Here is a 21,204-nt window from a genome sequence, read left to right on the forward strand (position 1 = left end):
CAACTTAGATGTAATGTCCTTAAAACAAGTCAAAATGAGGCTCAGTAGTGTGTGTGGCCTCCACGTGCCTGTATGACCTACAACGCCTGGGCATGCTCCGGATGAGGTGGTGGATGGTCTCCTGAGGGATCTCCTCCCAGACCTGGACTAAAGCATCCGCCAACTCCTGGACAGTCTGTGGTGCAACGTGGCGTTGGTGGATGGAGCGAGACATGATGTCCCAGATGTGCTCAATTGGATTCAGGTCTGGGGAACGGGCAGTCCATAGCATCAATGCCTTCCTCTTGCAGGAACTGCAGAACCACTAATTTATTGGGGGTGTCTTGCTAATTGTGTGGCCTCCATATAGCCTATGTAGGCTAGGCTAAGCATTGGCGATTGATGATTTAGCCTGGTTACTGTCTCCTCTGTAGTGATGGACATGACTCCTGATGCAGTTGGAATCCCACCTGAGAATCCCACCTCCCACCTGAGTCACCACACACCATAAACACACACATTTGTTTCACTATCCTTGTGGGTACCATAACATTTCATCCCAATCAAAATCCTATTTTCGCTAAACCTAATCTTATCCCCAAACCCTAAAACAAAATGTAACCCTTACTCATAACCCTACATCTAAACTTAATTGTAACCCTAATTGTAAGCCTAACCCTAAACCTAACCCATAGGCCTTAAATATACTTTTTCCTTGTGGGGTCCGGTAAAATATCTCCACTTTTCCAAAATGTCCTTGTTTTACCATCCTTGTGAGGGCTTTTGGTCCCCACAGGGATAGCAAAACCAAAACACACACACACATTATGTTCTTGTATCCTTATGGGGACCTACAATTAATTTATATTTAAAATCCTATTTTCCCTAACCCTTAAACTTACCATAACCCGTAACCCCTTATCCTAATTCTAAACATAATGGTAACACTAACCCTAAACCTAACCCCTAAGCTTAAAATAGTCTTTGAAATGTCCCCATGAGGGAGAGTTTTCCTTGTTTGACTATCCTTGTGGGGACAATTGGGGATTTAGGTCCCGACGAGGATAGGATAACCAACACACACACGATAGATGGGGGGAACCAGTGAATACAACAAATGCACTCAACAATTTCTGGGGGTAATAACATTGATTGATACTGGGAAGATGCATAGTGCAACAGGTATATAGTTATATTTTTAGTACTGGTAATGTGTGTATTACACATCCCTCCCATTCATCACAGACCATCAGAGACAGAGGGAGAAGTGTCTCTGGACGAGTGGAAGGCCCTGCAGAAGCTGAGTCGCCCCAAGGGGGAGTTTAACCTCCGTAAACTGGACAGCACGGTGCCCTCCAAGGCATAAAGTCCAAACGCATTGAGGTGAGTGATTCAGATTAGTGCTGCAGAGATTGACCCTTGGCAGGACCATAAATGGATAAACAATTAGGCATTTATTTGTGTTTAAGTTTGATGTGCTTCTATTGTTGCTAATATTTGGCATTTTTTTCCACTAGAACACAAAGGCGGAGTCTGTTGAGGAAGAGGACAGCCACTTCTCCAGTCTGTGCAGGTCTGCCAGTGATATCACTTCCTGTCTGGAGTTAAACTTTGGCAGCCTGCAGCACCCCAGTCGAAGGGACGACGACTAGTCACCGTGAGAGCAGAGAAGACTCAGAGGGTAGGTATCCTATCCTTTAGAAAATATGCTGGAAACCAACAATATATGGGCAGAGGCTTTTTATATTAGTTTTATACAGAGCAGAGCAGATCTATTAAGTGAACACCAAAGGCAAGGGTTTTTGAAAATGTCTTGGTAAAAAACAGACAAAATTATTTTTAGACAACCATAACACATTTTGTGGGGACCATTTTGTGAGGTGAAGAAACTTCTTTCTAGGAGCATGAAAAGTACTGTACATGTATTATAATCCTATCCCCTAACACCACTCATGTTCATATGTCCTGTTGTGCTTCTCTCCAGGCTTATGTCCTAGCCCCAAACCCAGATCACCCTGAGGACTTCCCTGCTTTAGCTGTGGGGAGATTATTTTTTTATTACCAAGACTACCAAGGTATTCCTTTTGTTTGCATTTGGCTCCTGGTGAAATGGGTTGCACTTACATTTAAAAATATATATATTCTAACACATTTGGGTGTTATTTCTCCTCCTCTCTTGTGTTCCTCTGGAAGCACTGAAGGCAATGTTCAATAAGTCCTGTGACAATAGATGTACTGTTGCAGATGGCTTGTCTTGTCTTTGTTCTTCTGAAGGACACAACAGACCAACACTAACACAGGCCTTGCACAGTGGATGTGCATCCTCAGAATATTGGCAGTAATGTTCTGATTCAACATGTTAAATCGCCACCGTTCGATGACACCCTGCAGGTGATCTACTGCACACCACTGACGTTGGTCTCTTGTCCTTCACACACTTAGTCTAACCAGTTAGTTAGCGGTTTTCTACATTATATGTCCCCCAGTGGTGAGTTCGAAGATACACAGCTGCAGACTGAACATTCAGATAATTCACCACAGCACACACTATGAACATGAATAATTGACTATCCTGTGGTCATCAATCACCATCAAGCTACTGTTCTCAGTGGCCCTAATGTAGCACAAAGTATACAAGATTAAAAGTATAAAGCTTGAAAATGGTGAATAGTGAATGGTGCTTGCGAGGGGTGTCCATAAACTGAAAATGAATTTGGCTGCTGTGGTAGCACATGAGCAGGATGTCTCCAAAAATGATCAAAGACAATGGTCAGTACAATTGGTGGCATTTAATTTTAGAAAGCTGGTATACTCCATGTGCTCCGAGCAGATATATAATGCACGATAATTCTGAATGAGATGAGGCCCCTTTAGGACCATTTTGTATGTAAGACTGATTACAATTGATAGCATGGTTGATCATAACAAGTACAAAAATATTTACAAAGTACAAATACATTTTTCAGTATATCAAAATGTTGACTTATTTACAGTTTAAGTACAGCAGCTCAACAAAAAAAGACAACCGACTGGAAGCTTCACTGGAGAATGAAAGAAAGCTGGAGCATATTAAGGGTGCTATTCAGTCTGCGTCGCTGAAGCGCTAGAGATGTAAAGATCATTTCTGATTGAACGGACATATGCAGAGTTTACCCAGAATGCAGTGTCTGCTAACGCTGGAACATTGCCATTCAATTTCAATCAATCGGGAACGTTGAACTTCCTGCGCTACGGATTGAACGGAGCCAAGTGAAATACAACAAGCGAAATGAGGATTTACAACTCTGGACAAACCATTCATTATTTTTAAAAAAGAGGGTGGCATTGTATTACTTCGGTGCATTACATTTCTGTCTATAACATTCTGAAAGATGCTCCCCAAAGTGATTACCCCCTAGAGTAGACATGGTGCATGTTCAAGAGGGCCGACATGAGCTTTTCACAAATGATTTCATCTACAAAACACCTCAACTTCCAAACAGCTGGACATGACCTGATCTAGATCATACAACAGGTTAAGAAAAGTGGACGGTGCCTACCTCTCGAGGACCTTCACCAAAAAGCAGATTGACAGTCTGATGGTTCAGGATCAGCCTGGATTGCTATGGCAACCTTCTACTAGTATGTAAACAAGCAGGCAACAAATGTGTGAAATGGAACTCTATTCCCATTACTTATGGCCAGGACTAATGTATAGAGAACAGGGTTTCATTTTAAGATGCACTCAACCTTTTTTACATTTTCTTCCACGATAAACAGTGAAATATACAATAAAATAAGTGCCTTTTGATAAAAAGAATTGGCAAATTAATTCCAAACCAACCAAACATGGTTTACATCTTAATCATATCTGATAACTCGTTCTTCCCATTCACAATCAGATGCATCATTTCCTCATCGAACATCATCCCTTTATCAAAAATCGACTGGACTGGTTCAAGATAAAAATAAAAAAAACAGTCTCTTTTAAGAAATGAAAACAAAATCTCAATTTTTAGGAGCTGTAGGGTAGACTTCTACAGGAGTCCACTCTTAGAATTCCAGGACCCCAGGCTCAGCGCAGTAGAGGAGCTCTAGCTTTTGGTATGGAGTGACTGAAGGGACAAAAAGCACACAATTACACCCAGGCAGAGAGAAATGGGACATTCAGATAATACACCGCAACAATACTACAATGTCTTCTATTCATTAAAGACCCTAAAGAGGAGTTACAAAAACACAATATGCAAGACTTTACTATGCATGCAGTCGGTATATTCTAATCTTATGAAGGACTTAGAGATGTGGGCAATTAAGAGTGCAGGTTGTCTGGAGACACACAACAGCATAGCAGAGCAATGAGCCATACAAAAGGGATAGAAAAGGGAAACGGATACCATAGTCTCGTTAAGCGCATTGATTGTAAAGAGCATCGAGTTCTCCGTCTTCTGGACACAGTGCGTCTGTTAGGAGTGAAAATGAAAAAGTAAAAAAGGGTGAAAGGTAAATGAAAGGGTTATATGATTGATTCCCCAATGACTTCTCAGCAGAATCACCAACAGCCGACAAAAGGTTGTCGGTGTCTGAAAGCAAGGAGACACAGTGTGAGCAGTAAAAGCCCAGAGAAACAATAGCCAGTCATACTCCTGAATCATCCATTCCAGCAGGACATGCAAAAAGCCATAGGGAGTGTAAAGAGCTGGAGAGACTGTTCAAATGTTTGAGCCGGAGTGTCGGAAGCCTAGAGTACAAACAGATATAGAAGGCGTTTGCTCATATGAAATGTAAAGTTAAGCAGACCCTTGGTGTGTGGGGGACCCGCAGAGTAGGAGAGAGTGAGGTTGAGCCCAGAGAAAGGGTTGAGGAGGGGCTTGCCTTCCGAGGGGCCTGCAGCATGTTTAGGTTGGGCAGGTTGACCGTGTCTCTACGGCAACAACTGGGCTCACGGCACACTGGCTCTCTGTCACTGGTCACTACATGCATGCTGTCTAGAGACCTGGCTAGTCTGGAGTGGCACAGGGAGCTGGCAGAGGAGGGAAGGGGTTCATCGAGTCATCATAAACCATGTATGGCTAAGGCTCATTCTGTCCAGTTTACTTCACAGAAGTAACTCTTTTCTGTATGACTGAGTATATATAACCTTCAAACATTTGACAGAATATTCAGCTAACAAATATGAGAAAGAGAGCAAACTAGATCAACATTACCTCTGACAAATCCTAACTTGAGTTACCCACACCGTATACAGACTTTCACATTAATATTGCACTGCTGTCGATGAAAGTACTAGTTGGAATTCAATAGCACGGCTTATTGGAGACATTGACACTAACCTGCCCCCCACACTATTGGCAGGCAGTGAGGTTCTGGTTCTCTTCCTTTTCTCGGAGGCATCAGGGAGATGGGAGGGGTTCACCACAGCTTTACAGCTCTGCCCACTGGACTGAAGGAGAATCCTGGAGCAGAGCGAGATCACATACTTAGAGAACGGACAGACTGGTAGGATTGTCAGGCGCCTGCCGGCCGGGAGTATTTAGCCCCTCTGAACAGAGTGCCGGCCGTAATTTGTAAACCGATGCTACACGCAGAAACGGGCGAACATGACGGCCTTCAGTTGCCAACGGCGGGGGGTCCCTTTAACACACCACGCCGACAGCAAGTGAACAAGCAGCCGGACAATCGGTCTAGTTGAGTTCTCAATCAGGAAGCGTTTAAGTACCTTAAAGACTGCGATGACCTGCTGTGGATGTTTTTTTCTTCTTGTCTGTAAACACACAAACACACACCATATTTCAACATCAACAGCAAGGGAGGGAGAAAGACAGACATGAGGAGATTGAGACCACACAGCTTGGAGATGCAGAGACAGAGAGAGCAAACAGGCAGCAGCCGCAGAATAATCCAGAACATTCTAAGATGTTGAGCATTAAATTTTCTCCTGGCTCAGAGTTTGATGCAAAGTTGAATGTGAGGCAAAAGAAGCACTTTGTTGGTTATTCAGGTGGTTATTCTTGCCAGAGGTCAAATATAAGCTGGTTGTAGCACTTAAATTAGGAATTGGATCAATATTGTTGGGGTGGGAGTGATTTGCATTGGCTTTGCTGATATGCAGCTACTGGTAAAATTATTCCAAAACAGAAATTCAAGGAGTGAAATATATAAGCAGGAAGTGGTTATTACTGGCAGTGCTTGAAGATAAAAAGCAAAAAAAGGCATTTCCAAAACTCTCCAAGACTGACAAAGGCTAAGTAACACATCACAGAAACGTGATCCCTACTCTCCTCGTTTGCAAAATAAAAAGTCAGTTGCAGCCAGTTTGTGACAAAACCTGTACCAGAACTCTGAAGGATATTTAGAAGTGTAAAGAAAGGTGAGGATGGTGGACAGGAGGGGGGACCCCGGCACATAAACTCTTGAGGGGGTTATTAAGATGAGGGGGCACACTTACAGCATTCTCAGTTAGACTCCGGAAGGGGGAAGAGTTTTGGGGGACGGGCGGACAGGAGAGCTCAGTGAAATCCTAACCCGTCTATACAGAAATGCAGGATGGAAGAAGGGAAGCCATACACAATCCACCACAGGGCAAGGCTACACAGGGACGAGAGCAGCATGGCTACCAACCATCTAAAAGGAGGAGGGGGAAAACATCCAAACAGAACAGAAACAAAAACATGACAGAAAGAAGCATAGACAAGAGAGACATCCAGAGGAGAGAATCTCACTCATTCTTTTTTCCATTGGAACTGGGTCAGGCTTACCCAACAGCAACACCCCGTCCTGAGTCCTACTGTACATATCCACTAGCCTGAATGCCAGACCCTTTCCACTTCAGCCAACTGGTTGTGATCTTGCTTGACAAGGCAGCAAAGTGGCATTATTAAATGCTGAAACAGTTAGGCACCCAGGCTACAAAATAAAATAAAAAGTAAAAGGTACCTGCTAAGTTCACCAATTCAAGTCTCACCACCTCCACAAGTTCTTGCATTGATTTTACACAACTTGTTTTCCACAGCATGCTAAAACGGTTTCCCCAAATGGTGGTCTAGTGGCACATTTCAGAGTCTACCACCTCCGGTGTTTACGCAGTTATAGCCCTAAGTATGGTTCAACATTGAGAATCAGTAAGGAAACACCAAAGCTTGCTTCCAGTTTACTCTAAAAGACAGACTTCAATGGAGAAGGCAATCAAGGACACGGTGCAAGAACAAAGGCACCTCCATAGGCCTTGGACAACAGAAGAAAAGCTTCACACAACGTGTGTTTGACTGTGTAAATACATCACCTAAGAATAACTGGGCTTATACACCTCTTAGTCCAGAAGCCCAAATGTCGTCTCGAGGAGTGTTCTCACAGCGAACACCAAGTGCATTTGACAGTCATGTGCAGGATACACTCTGGAATCTAGAACATAAACTGTGCCCGTGAAAGATACTGGCGGAAAGAAACTGAGACTGTCATGAAAATAATTAATAATATCATTCTCAAGACATGAATACAATACGCTGATGAAAGTGGCCTATGGTGACTGGACCCTTACTACGACAAGAGTCAATGAGGGATTCTTGCAAGACAAATATGGGTTTGGTTCAGTAGAGAAGAGGATTTTTAGGCAGGAAGAAGCAAGGCTCGGACAGTGGGAAGGCACTGACCCAGTTACTAACACAATGGAAAAAGAACAGCCATTTTACATTCAACCTGGCCCAACACTTATAACATATTAGGTACAATACAGAGGCCATGCATGTTCAAAAGGTTAAATCATGCTTTTTTTGTGTGTCATGCATAGGAGGTAAAAATAGATCACACGTGCCCACAGTCAATGTTGCATTATCCATTTAAAGTCCCTTTCACAGAGAAAAACTAAATGGTAGCTAGACTATGCTGGAGTTAAATAATAGTAGGGCAAGGTTTGGGGTTCCATGAATGGCCAATCTCAGAGCATATCACTGTATCCGTGACGATGGAGAAACCACATTCTGTTGAGCAGCTGTCTCAATCAATAGTATGAGTAGACCTCGGAATCCCTGTCTCCTGGAGATTCCCAGTTCTCACCCTTGCTAGCCTGTGCATATCAAAGCAGCACGTGCCCGAGCAGGTGACCAAAATCATTCATCACATTATCCACCCACAGGACACCATATCGTACCGCAGTCACCCAAAAGCCATACATCCATTGGCATGGCGACCATTTATACAGGAAGAGGAAGCTAGTCAGACAAGAAGTGACATGCACTTACCTCCATGATACAAAACCTCACTTCCTCTCTCAGTTTTTCTCTCAGTTTTTTTCCCCCCTCTCTGTCTTGCTCTCTCTGCTACATTTTGAAAGGCAGACAATCCAGACAGCATTCTGGCCACACGGTGCCTAAGAGGCTCCAGCAGTATACTACCGCCTGCCTGCCACGGGATAACAAAACCCACAGCCGTAGGTGTTCACAGAGGTCGACAAACTGTCCTCCATGTGGGCACCAACATTTTCCACAACATTCGAATTTGGATTCTCAGTGGAACATGACGCCCCTTAAAATAGTCAATCTGTCGCTCATTTAAATAGTGCCATGTGCCCAGCCCATATGGGCTTGTAAAGACACTACTTTCAGTCATTCTACATAGCCAACTTTCTCATCATCAACAATAGTCAATCAGTGTTAGAATCATGAGTTGCAGCTATATTATATGGTTTTGAGGCAGACAATGAAAAATAAACCATGATGACTACAAGACCAAATGCATGGCACCAACAGAACAACAAGTGGACTGTTATATCAACCCAAAACCTGTATTACAACCCATAGTACAGTAATGTAATGGTAATGGGCCAACTATCATTCGGCTAAAATCAAATCCTTGCCACCCAAGAATGAATGGGGGAGCATGGAATGACATCAAAAAAGGAAACTACAATACCAAATAATCTCAAGTTAGAATCCTAATGAAACCTCAACTTTCTCTGAACATCAATACAATGAATGACTTGGATAACATGACTACAAAGCCTGTTCCTACCCCCCCTAATTACAATTCTGTGAACTTTAAGGACAAAATAAACCCATTTAATCAATTCAATAACTCAACCAAATGCAGGGAATTTGGGGTTCACTTATTTCAGTATCCTGAAACAAGTCAGTGTGATGCATGATGGGAGTTGAAGGTAGATGTGATACTTACGATAGGGAGCCTGTGGATGCTCTGGCCTGTCTCTTGCTTTTCAGGGCTCGCAGTTTATCACCCTGCGTGATGCCATTCATCTCCTCATCGTCATTATACTGAGGGAGATGTAAGAAAACGAGGTACACAGACAGAGGAATCCATTAACTCACTGTTCCCTCCCGCCTTTCTTGACATTAAGGTTTATTCAATTTCTTGACATCAAAGTAACCAGACAGGATTTCCAAAACTCTTACCAGTTCCGCCTCTTCTTTCTTGGACATCTTGTTCTTGTTGCTGCCATTGATGGTGATGTCATCAACCCCCGACAGGATCCTGGTGACAGCCAGCTTGCCGTTTTCCTGCTCGTTCATTTTCTCCCGGAACACGTCACCCTCCGACCACAGACTGCTCTGCTTACTGCAGCATAACGGGAAAACAGCATTCAAGTTGCACAACCCCCTACAAAACATCTTTGATACTGATTCAACAATTGATACTCAACTCAATCCAAGATGTCCCAGAACTGAAACACTTGAGTTGAATTGGGTGCCTTAGTGCTGGGTTGGAGCTTGTCTGCCTGTGGCTCTCCAGGACTACAGCTGGTGACCACTGATCTATACAGCAAAAACCTTCACAACAATGGATTGAATCTAGAGAAAATCAGACACATACTCTTCCACAAAGTTTTGTTGTGGTCCGATGACTGATCCGGGGCGGCAGATCCGCATCCAGGCGATGGCTTCAGCCGCAGTCAGGCGGTAGTGCTTCATCATGTAGCAGCCTATCAGGGTGCCTGTTCGACCCAGACCAGCTGAAAAACATTAGGATCCGTGGGATATGTAGTGTTTGATCAGAGTGACGCTGCCAATCTTTCCCATTCATTAGGACTGGAGCGTGAATGTAATGAAGTAAATGTACCTTTGCAGTGAACAGCAATAGCTCCGTCTGCGTTCTCACAGATGTTGAGGAACATCCTGACAATGGAGTCGTTTGGCGTGCTCCCGTCCACGAAGAAGAGGTCGTGGTGCTCGAAGCCCATGTCGGTGAAACGCTTGGCGTCATACATCTTCTTGTTGAGACGGACGATGGTTGTGATATTGTGTTTCCTGAAGTAAGGAAAGTAGGCCTCGGGAGCATGAAGAGGGTAACCTGGAGAGAACAAAATGTTTTTGTAGAAATGGTTTTACTTCTGCACACCTGGAGACACATATATTTGTACACGGCATGTAGGGGGGAAGTGTACGCCTGTAAAATGATCATTCATTTTTATAAAGTTCTGTGACTGAAATGTTTCATGTTTTCGATGTCCACTTTGCAAGTATAGGCTACACAGTGTAAGGGAGTTAATTTGCCAGTCATCCTTAGAGGGGAAAATATCAATGTGGCAGCGTGTTCCACATTGGTATTAAAACATAAAAAATGCAAACATGTCCTTACAGCTCAGATTGAAGAAAGCTAATCTGGAGGGTTTCAACCTACCGTTCTCCATTTTGCTTTTTGGATGAGGACCGCTGAACGCTAGGAATTTTCCAGGAACTATCCAGTTGAAATCTCCATTTTCTGCTCTCTGCAACAAAGAGACACAGACAGACAATTACGAATCCTTTGTGTTTACCCAAGTTGCATTCTGAAGTACGATAGCGATAAACTTACCTCATAATGTTCGTATTCCTCCACATCAAACTGGGAGAAATCAAGCCAGCCAAACTGCAGAGCCTGGAGATACATTTTATGGGAGTACACTTCATTTGGAGCATGGAACACTATGCAAAATGTGTTACATTTCATAAAATGTGCAGCTGCAAATGAACTTGTTAGACTAACATCGGACTGACTGAAGCGTTGTACCTTGTATATGGCGCACAGGCAGTCTAGAATGTTCAGATTGTACATGCAGGTTCCAAAAGAGGCATCTCTGTTCAAAACAGACAAAACAATTACATTTAGAAACAATTCAAATCCATCTGCATAAAGCATTCATACCACATTTATAAGGACTAAATAAATACAGGGTCATAAAAGCTTAACAGTGCAACGTTGATCAATTGCGATTGGCACTACTTTCTAATGTGTGCTCTTGAGGAGTTTCTCTCTCTAGAAGTTCTGTGTTTGTATATGTATGCATGTATTTGTGTGTTTGTTTACCTGAAGGGTAAGTAGGTAGAGTTCCTGGACACCAGTAGACTGTAGGCTTCCTCTGGCGTCTTCTGAAGATGCATCACCTTCAAACAAACACAGGCCAGCATTACGGAGGACCGACTAACAGAGAACAGCAGCAACATTATAATGAAGATTCACAAGCACTTTTGTTACCCGTTAACACACAACCAATCACTGGTTCAGTGATATCAATCAGTATGACGTCTCTGCTGAGTGAGAAATACTTACTGCATATGAACCAATGAGATAAGCAGCGTTGGCTTGTTTCTTTTGATCTCCACAGGTGTAGAAGACTATCTTCTTCTTTGCTAGTGTGCACGACTGCTCCAGACGACAACAAAATAACAATTAGCCAATTACATTTAAGTAATTTTGCAGACACGCTGATCTAGAGTGATTTACAGTTGCAATATGTAACTTTTTGGGCGACCCGACCAAATTCACATAGAAATGTGTGTTATAGATCTGTTATTCTCAATGAAAACAAGTCTACGAAGCGGTAGATCTGTATGTGCGCTATTTTATGTTCCGTTCTTACGTTTCTTTTTTGCATCTTTTACTTTCAGTTTTGTACACCAGCTTCAAACAGCTGGAAGTATAATATTTTGCCGCTCTGAACAATATATTTCACAGCAGTTTAGACTGTACAATGATTCTCTATACTATACTTGCTTGTTTTGTCACAAACTGAAATGAGGCGAACTATTAGAATTTTAGTGACCAGGAAATGGCAGAGTGATTTCTGCATAGTGCATCTTTAAATGCCTTGCTCAAGGGCACAGAGATTTTTCACCTATTCAGCTCGGGGATTTGAACCAGCAACCTTTCGGTTACTGGCCCAACGCTTTTAACTACTAGGCTACCTGATGCTCATACTGCACATCACTACACAAAACAATCCTGATCCCTGACTACGACAGTTGACAACATACAGAAGAGTAATAAATCGAAAAGTTTTTCTTTCGTCACAACTTTTCCATATGAGATTGTCTTACACCAATAGGCCTAGTAGGCCTGCTATAAGCCAGACTGTCATTAAATTGTCCAGGACTGGATTAGGAGATCTCTGAACTCAATGCTCTTAGTCTCTCTAGACATCCCGAGTTTCCTCCTAAAAGGTTATAATATTCCGGTTTAACAATAGAACTTCAGTTTGGCATAGAGGAACTGCGTCACGACCTTATTCGCTTGAATAAAATACTAAATAGTAGCTATCAAGACGGAGATCACAGAGGTAATATTTTAATGAGTGCATTTCGCAAGTGGCTAGTTTGAATCAACTACCTTCACTAAATCCACTGCAAAAGGTTTTGCCTGCAAACTTTGGTTTCGAATCCCGACATTCTGGCATGGCTGCCTCGAGATTTGTTGGGAGAGTTGTCTGTCTGAAGAGGACCCACCCCAATCCCCCCCTCTCTACAAATCATGAGTTCTAAAACCCTGCCAACATTCTCTTCAATAATCTACAAACATGACCCATTTCTGACTAGTGTGACATAACTTCTGTTTGGTTAGGCTGAGAGAACAGTTGACTATCAATTGACTAAGTCCTCTGTCAGTGTGTGTTTGTGTATGTGTAAGGTTACAGAGTTCCTTTACCTTGAGCTTTTTAGTGAGCTTGCAACAGAAGCGATAAAACATGGCCAGGTTGAGCGGGCCAAAGTCTGCATAGAAGCTGGAGAAGAGAGAACAAGGCACAGGCAGGTTTGACTGTTAAAGCGAAGTTTCTTTAGACTGTTCAGAACATTACAGGTCAATCAATAAATCAGCTCTCCTAAACAGGCCTATGCCTCTGATGAAGACCTAATGGGTGGAGACATATGTTACACTGTGTGTGAACTATCCTCTTTGCTGATGAACATTCATACTTGGACATCCGCAACTGCTATTCATTAATGTTCAACACTTACAGTGCATTCAGAAAGTATTCAGACGCCTTGAATTTTTCCGCATTTTGTTACGTTACAGCCTTATTCTAAAATGTATAAAATATTTTTTTGTCCCTCAATCTCCACACAATACCCCATAATGACAAAGTGAACAGGGTTAGAAGTTTTTGCACATTTATTACAAATAAAAAACAGAAATACCTTATTTACATAAGTATTCAGACCTTTTGCTAAGGGACTCGAAATTGAGCTCAGATGCATCCTGTTTCCATTGATCATCCTTGAGATGTTTCTACAACTTCATTTGAGTTCACCTGTGGTAAATTCAATTGATTGGACATGATTTGGAAGGGCACTGTCATGAAGTTGACCTGTTGGTCAGGTTTATAACCCCCATAAATACCCCCCCCCCTTTCCTCTCTCTCTCTACTCTACAGAGTTACTCCTGGAAAGCCCTTTGTTAACATAGAGAGTCTGAAAACATCAAAAGGGTGGGGACCAGAACCATATTTCGGTAATCCAACCAGTTCAAAATATGTATTGGTACTTAAAGAATATGATATCAGATCCGTTGTCATCTGAGACATTATTACTGATGATAGGATGACATAAACTGTATCTTGGGAAAGTCTACACATTCAAGTTATCAGATTCACATGGAATGTTTAAATATGAAACTATTTGTGAAAAGATTAAATGTAATTTTAGTTTCTAAATGAGAGAATTGGTTTTCATAAGTGAACTAGGCTCAACTCAGTGGCCCTGCCCATGTAACAGACATTGTGTCACGCCTTGGTCTTAGTATTTTGTGTTTTCTTTAATTGTTTGTTCAGGCCAGGGTGTGACATGGGTTTATTGTGTTATCTTATTGTTTTTTTTTGTAGGCATTGGGATTGTGACTGATTAGGGGTGTGTCTAGCATAGGCTTGGCTGCCTGAGGCGGTTCTCAATCAGAGTCAGGTGATTCTCGTTGGCTCTGATTGGGAACCATATTTAGGTAGCCTGGGTTTCACTGTGTATTTCGTGGGTGATTGTTCCTGTCTCCGTGTTAGTGTTCACCAGACAGGCTGTATAGGTTCACGTTCCGTTTGTTGTTTTGTATATTTATAAGTTATTTCATGTATCGCTATTCTACATTAAAGAACATGAGTAACCACCACGCTGCATTTTGGTCCGACTCTCCTTCAACAGACGAACGCCGTTACACATTGGTTGTAAACTATGAAACACGCCCTTCTCTCCACTACTATATAAGCCCTTTACGAAAATGTAACATTTGTGTTCCCGAGGACGACGGTCCATACGTTAAAAGGGCTAATATCAAACTACAGAACTAAGCCAACTTCAGCACGAGCTCAAAGTATGGCAACTTGGTATGAACTTTGAACTCTTATTCACTAAAGAAGTGATACCTCCTAGCCGTTGAGTGAGCAGCAGCAGCTGTAAACCTGGGCTAGGAAGAGACGGACAAAGTATCTCTTATACCAAACATTCTTCAGAGGACAGGAAGATCTCTGTTGGGCAACACGGCCTTCCATCTACGACCAAGCTATTGAAGCACAGCTCAGAGTAAATATTCCTTGCATTTTCCTTTTCCAAATGGGCGGTTATTTAGAATGCATAAGATTCTGTATTACCGATAGCATAGCTTTACAAGGTCCGATCAGAGACCAAATTCCTTTGTTCCTCAGTCTTCCCGCGCTTTCATTCAAAACCCAACACCTTTCTTTGTGTAACCGGCATATATGTTCTGTCCGCTAGGGATGTTTTCTTTTATAACATAATTAGTAATCAATGTATGACCCATCCTGTGTATGTGTAATTGTTTAGGTATTTAGTAAATTAATAATTAAACCAAATTTTCTATTGCTGATTCAACTTGTTAGCCAGGGTTCATGAATAATAAATAAGGTGAAGATTAAGAATGGACCGCTATTGATGTAAAAGATTACCAGGTCTTTAAGAGTTTATTCAGTAAGATAACAGCTCTATAAACATTATTTTGTGATGCCCCGACTTTCTAGTTAATCACATTTACATTATTAGTTCAATCAGGTAATATTAATTACAGAGAAATTATTTTACAGAATAACATGTCATATCACTTAATCCGGCACAGCAAAGACACGACAGCACACACCTATCTATTGTGGTGTACAGCAGGTCAGCCACCAGGGGGAGACTCGTCGAGGCCTGGTGACAGACGGAACACACATCACGAGGCGATGGCTCCATCTGCTGTACATACCAGGTCTCGATGGGCTCTCCGGCCAGGACTAATTGGGGCTGATTGAGGATTGGTGAGTAATCAAGGGCTGATTGCTCACCAGCTGTACAAGTCCCATAAAGCTGCAAGAAGGGCCACACACAGAGGAGAGACTGGGGGAGGAAAGGACTCCCGTATAGTTGGGGACGGTCACAGGAGGGAGTTCAGCTTTTGAACTCCACAGACGACAGCAAGACGGTATCCCAGAGAGGGTATCTTGGGAAGACCTACTCTTTTGGACTATTATTTCAATAAACACCTTTGGAAACTGAGCTAATCATACTCTGTCCGTGTCTGATCTGTCTAAACGTTTTGACCCAACCCGCTGGTCTGCCACACTATATAAGGTCCCACTGTTCACAAGTGCATGTCAGAGCAAAAACCAAGCCATGAGACTAAAGCTCCGAGACAGGATTGTGTCGAGGCACAGATTTGGGGAAGGGTACCAAAACAATTCTGCAGCATTAAAAGGTCCCCAATAACATAGTGGCCTCCATCATTCTTAAATGGAAGAAGATGCAGGGTGTGCAAAGCTGTCATCAAGGCAAAGGGTGGCTACTTTGAAGAATCTCAAATGTATTTTGATTTAACACTTTTTTTGGTTACTACATGATTCCATATGTGTTATTTCATAGTTTTGATGTTTTCACTGTTCTACAATTTAGATAAAAAAGTAAAAAAATACCCTTGAATGAGTAGGTGTGTCCAAACTTGACTGGTACTGTATATCAGATAGCACATGAGATTAAATGCCATCCACTTTCACATTTCATTCTGTAGTCTTGGCATATACTGTATATATACTGCCTAACATCATTATTTGGAAACAGTATATTGATGATAGTTTTGTTCTATGGAGGGGTGATGCAAAACAGCTCCAGGCATTCTATGCTTTTCTTAACTCCTGTTCTGATCATTTGAGATTTACTATGCAATCTGAAACACGTCAAATCAGTTTTATTGATCTTCTGTGAAGATAATGTTCTATACACTGATCTTTACAGGAAACCTACTGATCGTAACGGTTTGTTGAGAGCTGATAATTGTCACCCACTTCCCTTGAAAAATTGTTTGCCTTACAGCCAATTCGTCGAATCAAAAGAATTTGCAAAAAACAATCAGATTTCGACAGAAATATGGCTGAGACGCAAAGAAAGTTCAAGGAGAGGGGCTACAAAAATTATCAGATTAATATTCAAAACAAAACGAGACATTACCTTTTTCAAGGTCAGTCTCGCAAAAAGATGCATTCTTGAGTTCTAACTACCCGCTATTCAAAGTGTTCTGAACAAATTAAGGGAATAGTTCACAAACATTGGCACATTCTAAAATCCGATGATAGTCTCGGTAATGTGTTTTCGGACCTTCCCTTGGTCGTATTCTCGCGGGGCAGAAATCTCAGAGACCAATTGGTACACTCTGATTTACCACCCCAAGATATTCCTGAACAACGTCTATTTGCGCCCCTACGGGATAGAAATTACAAGTGTAATGGCTGTGCTCAATGCAATGACACTTATAAATGTAGATCCTTCAAACACCCACAAACAGGGAAATCGATCACAATCAAAAGGTGTTATTACGTGCTCCACTAAGGCAGTTATTTATCTTATAACTTGTCCTTGTGGTAAAAAATGATGTGGGTAAAACAAAGCGCAAATTAAAAGTATGTATCTCAGAGCATCGTAGCACCATTAGGTGCAAAAACTTGACTTACCCAGTTGCAGCCCACTTTTTGAAGGCAGGCCACTCGATTTCGTCTCTGCGTTATATTGGCATCGAACATGTCACCCTCCCTAGGAGAGGGGGTGACCTTGATAATTTATTGTTAAAACGAGAGGCTGCCTGGATCTTTAACTTAAAGACCCTTGCTCCCTTCGGTCTCAAAGTAGACTTTGATCTGAAGCCATTCTTGTGATTATTGTGACTTTGCCAGTGTAATTGTTTGTAAGCCTGTGTAGTCTAAAATGAATCTATGATCGTATGCTATCCATTTGTTCTTTGTATGCCATTTTAATATTTGAGAATTAACCAAAGATATCAGGCCACTCTTGGCCATGATTACAGACACTATATAAACGAGTCATCCCACAGTGTTTGTGATTATACCCTGATGAAGACAGTTTGGCTGTCGAAACGTTGGTAATTACATTTTTGCATCTGAGCTCCTAGAGTGTGCGGCTCTCTTAAGTTTTCTGCTCCACTAGCCAGCACCTCGCCTAAATAGATGTGCGTTTCTTTTTCTTCTATACATACACTGTATGTAAACATTTATTTTCTCAAATATAAAACTATATCTTTTGTATGGTTTAAGACAGGAACAGTCATATACGCTCGCAGACACACCTCCACAATAAACATATCCTCAGCTCCTCTCAAGACACACAGGTTTTTTTTATAACAATATGAATACTGCTCATGTTAAAGAGCAAGTGGTAAGGCTTCATATTACATATTTTTGATTGTAGCACCTACAAATGAAACATTATGGAGTCATACACAGGAGGCCTGGGTAAGGCCAAAAATACCAACATTTATTTATAATTTCTCAATTATGCTTTTACATACAAATGTTAAATATATGTTAAGCTGCAAAGTTAAAATGGTCTATATTGTAAAAATGTTTGAAACCACAAATATGCTTTTTGGTCTTAATTTAAGATTAGGCATAGCAGTGTGGTTAAGATTTAAACGCTGATTTCATGACTTTGTGGCCGTGGCAGCTATAGTGACCACTTGGCAGGGCTCCAATTCATGAGTCATCTCAAATCCAACCAGGGCTGGGTTTCCCAGGGGTATAATCATTACTCCAAACAGTTGCAAAATGTTCAGTTCTGCAACCAAAACTATTGTTTCTATTAGCCAGATTTGGGTAGGTCTGGCCTGTTTACTGAACCTTTCCAATAGAAATGCTAGTTTCTGTGGCAAAACAAAACGTTTCATGGTTTCATGAGGAATCACTCATATGACCTATGAATGTCCTGTAATACAAAAGCACTTACTTTTCATATGACAGCTCATCATCTATGCAGAAGCAATGTCTGTCAGCTGTGCTTTTTATCTTCTGCTGCAGTACTGCGAAATACAGTTGATCTGAAAAATAGAAGGGGGTTTTAAAAGCTTTTTTGGCACACAGTCGTGGTCTTGGGGAGGGGGCGTTCAGTGATCTAGAGAACTATTTTGCATTATATTCCGTTTGAGTTTCATCATGGATTTGATTTGATTATGGACAGTCAAACAAACATGCAAAGAACCGTTAGCTACAAATTAATGTTTGTTAATTGTGCCGCACTTTGCGGGCAAAACAAATGGCACATGCCAGTTTGAATTTGAATTTCCTTTTCCCCGGAAATGTTTCGACCGACGGATATCAATAGTGCAACAATTTACAGTAGATAAGGTATGGTTTGCTTTCAGAACAGCACTTACCTTTAATGATTTCAATACTTTTCGTGACATTGTCCTCGGTCATTCTGATAGCGACTTTAGCCAACAATTAGTTACAAGTCAAGTTGAATTAGTTGCAAGTCAGTGTTTTCACTGCAGTCTTACTATAAACGCGCCTAAATAATAACGAAAACGTCTGACATACAGTCCAGCACAATGGCCTACACACTCATTAAAGAAAATATATTTTCTTTATCCCATGAAACTAAAACGCCACACAGAAGCGAACAGCAAAATATGGTATTTTCTACCACTCAAATACTAAAAGAAAGTGCAGCAAATATATTTCTAAAGTAGCATAATGCGTCGCTGGGCAAGGTCTATAAATGTGTCTGTCTCCGTTGAAAAAAATATACTGATATGACAAATTAAGCCTCAACTTGCTTAGTGACGAAAAATAACAGGCCGCATAGACAGGCTACGTACTCTGCTCAAAAATAGTTTTGAAATAAAATCATAAGCACCACCCACTGCAACAATGTAATGCTCTCGCGCAACGTTATTGGTTCAATGAAACGGTGAACGCTACACTGTTGCAGGGTTGGCATGCCAATCATTCTACTTCAATGAACGACGGACTGGGCGGATTCGATTATGTTGAACCACGGGGCACCCTACCACGGCCCGTGACGTGAACGGCAAATGCACTGAGGCAGGAGCGCCCTTCTCAAATCTAACAGTAATCTGAGCCACTCGGTCATGTTAACAATGCAACATGATGAACCGTCCAGAAACATACATCCCGTTTCCATCAAATATCTTATATCTTTGAATTGTCGAACTAGAACTAATGCAGATAATACGTTTTTATCAAAAACAATCACGTTTGCATGTGAAAACACAGAATCCTACTCATTACTTATCGTGCTTAATAACGTCCCCTTTGTTTTGAGCTGACTTCGCCGTGGACTTTGAACCGGGCACCTGGCGTACACCCGGGTGGTTGCCCCGTTCCAAAACGAATGCAATCAACTTTCACCCTGTTAAAAACATGCGTATCGGGTGCCCGGGCTATATTAATCGAATCCCCTCATTTAAAAAATTCTCCCTGGGAAGACATTCGAGATTCTAATTGGAACGATGCCCAAGCCGTTGCTAGGAGAATAGATTCCCGCGGCCAATAGAAATGCATCTTCTACTTTGACTGACCACTTCCATTGTAGTCCTCAAGTGAGGGATAGTTGGAAAAACCGGTAAGGTTTGAATTGATTACAAACTCATTCTTACCAAGTTATTACAAAACGACAATGTTTGGTTGGTTATACATGGCTGTAGGCTAGCCTATCATGCAGGCCTAATATGCATTATGATGTAACCCGACAAATAGCCTACAGTACACCCATTGTTTGTGTGCAAAAAGCTCGCCCATTCTCATTGAAAAGTGAGACCATTTCCTTTAGTGTGGTTTGGCTTATAAAGACAGCCACATGATCAGCCTTTTGAATCAGGCAAAATGCATGTATTGTAGTCTATTCTCTTTTTGGGGATAAACAGGAATTCTGCATTCTGTGATGCACATGGTCTGTGGCGCAGCAGTCTAAGAAACTGCATCTCCGTGCTAAAGGTGTCACTACAGACAACCTGGTTCGAATCCAGGCAGTATCACAACCGGTCGTGATTGTCCCATAGGGCGGCGCACAATTGGCCCAGCGTCCTCCGGGTTTGGCCGTCATTGTAAATAAGACTTTGTTCTTAACTGACGTGCCTAATAGTATGAAAATGCATAAATTGAGGTAGCTGACATGCAATCAAAAAGCTGACAACGCATAATATGTAGCACAGTCAATACTATAGCTTATGATTAGGAACCGATGGTGTCGCCATTTTAGATAAAAAGCTGCAGGGAAATCAATGGTAGGTCTAATAGTCAGCAACATCATACAATCTGCATGCAGACACTGCAAGGCCAGTGTAGCCTACGGTCTATGTTCCAAACTCGCTCAATGTAATCTACGAAGGGTTCATCCGCAATTTCTTACCTGATACACTAATGTGAATATCTGACTTTAGCTCCGCCTCCTCTCTCTGGGCTGCACGGCGCTTTTTCATCGACTCAGGTCGCCTTTTTTCGCTTTTGCGCTTCATTCTTGTTTTATTCATGCACTGCGAGCATTTCCAAATGGCACAGTGAGATATGTCTGCCCTGCGGTTGTTTTAGTTTTCGGTGCTTTATAATGTCGATCCTTGCTTTCCAGCTAGGGTGTCATCCGAAGCGCAGTTGTTCGCTCTTGCTCAGTTTTTCCTTTGGTGACGTCTGTGAGCAGGGCAAGTTTCTGAATCCCTTTCTGTGACGTAAGACGTTGCCTGCCCCTCAGTAGTTACTGTTATTATTAT

At 41.9% G+C, this 21,204-nt stretch overlaps 1 protein-coding gene across 10 annotated transcripts; it reads right to left on the reverse strand.

Annotated features, from left to right (window-relative positions):
* Window positions 1-2,748: 2,748 nt before the first annotated feature.
* LOC118393482 (dual specificity protein phosphatase CDC14A-like) lies at window positions 2,749-21,136 on the reverse strand. 10 transcript variants are annotated; one of them, XM_035786181.2, is made up of 17 exons: window positions 20,850-21,136; window positions 18,426-18,516; window positions 12,868-12,943; window positions 11,497-11,589; window positions 11,254-11,330; window positions 10,957-11,023; window positions 10,762-10,824; window positions 10,588-10,675; window positions 10,027-10,257; window positions 9,781-9,919; window positions 9,363-9,525; window positions 9,127-9,224; window positions 5,678-5,722; window positions 5,292-5,414; window positions 4,834-4,981; window positions 4,356-4,421; window positions 2,749-4,073 (listed from the first exon to the last, which is right to left on the reverse strand). In XM_035786181.2, the coding sequence occupies exons 1-17, from the start codon at window positions 20,968-20,970 to the stop codon at window positions 4,053-4,055; spliced, it is 1,710 nt and encodes a 569-aa protein (XP_035642074.1). In that variant the 5' UTR covers window positions 20,971-21,136; the 3' UTR covers window positions 2,749-4,052. The 10 variants fall into 10 exon arrangements, 8 of the variants coding, with proteins under 8 accessions (XP_035642074.1, XP_035642077.1, XP_035642075.1 ...); XM_035786184.2 differs by lacking the exon at window positions 4,834-4,981; XM_035786182.2 differs by lacking the exon at window positions 4,356-4,421.
* Between the last annotated feature and the right edge of the window lie 68 nt (window positions 21,137-21,204).

Source organism: Oncorhynchus keta, chromosome 14, assembly GCF_023373465.1.
Source record: "Oncorhynchus keta strain PuntledgeMale-10-30-2019 chromosome 14, Oket_V2, whole genome shotgun sequence".
Taxonomy (NCBI): Eukaryota; Metazoa; Chordata; class Actinopteri; order Salmoniformes; family Salmonidae; genus Oncorhynchus; species Oncorhynchus keta.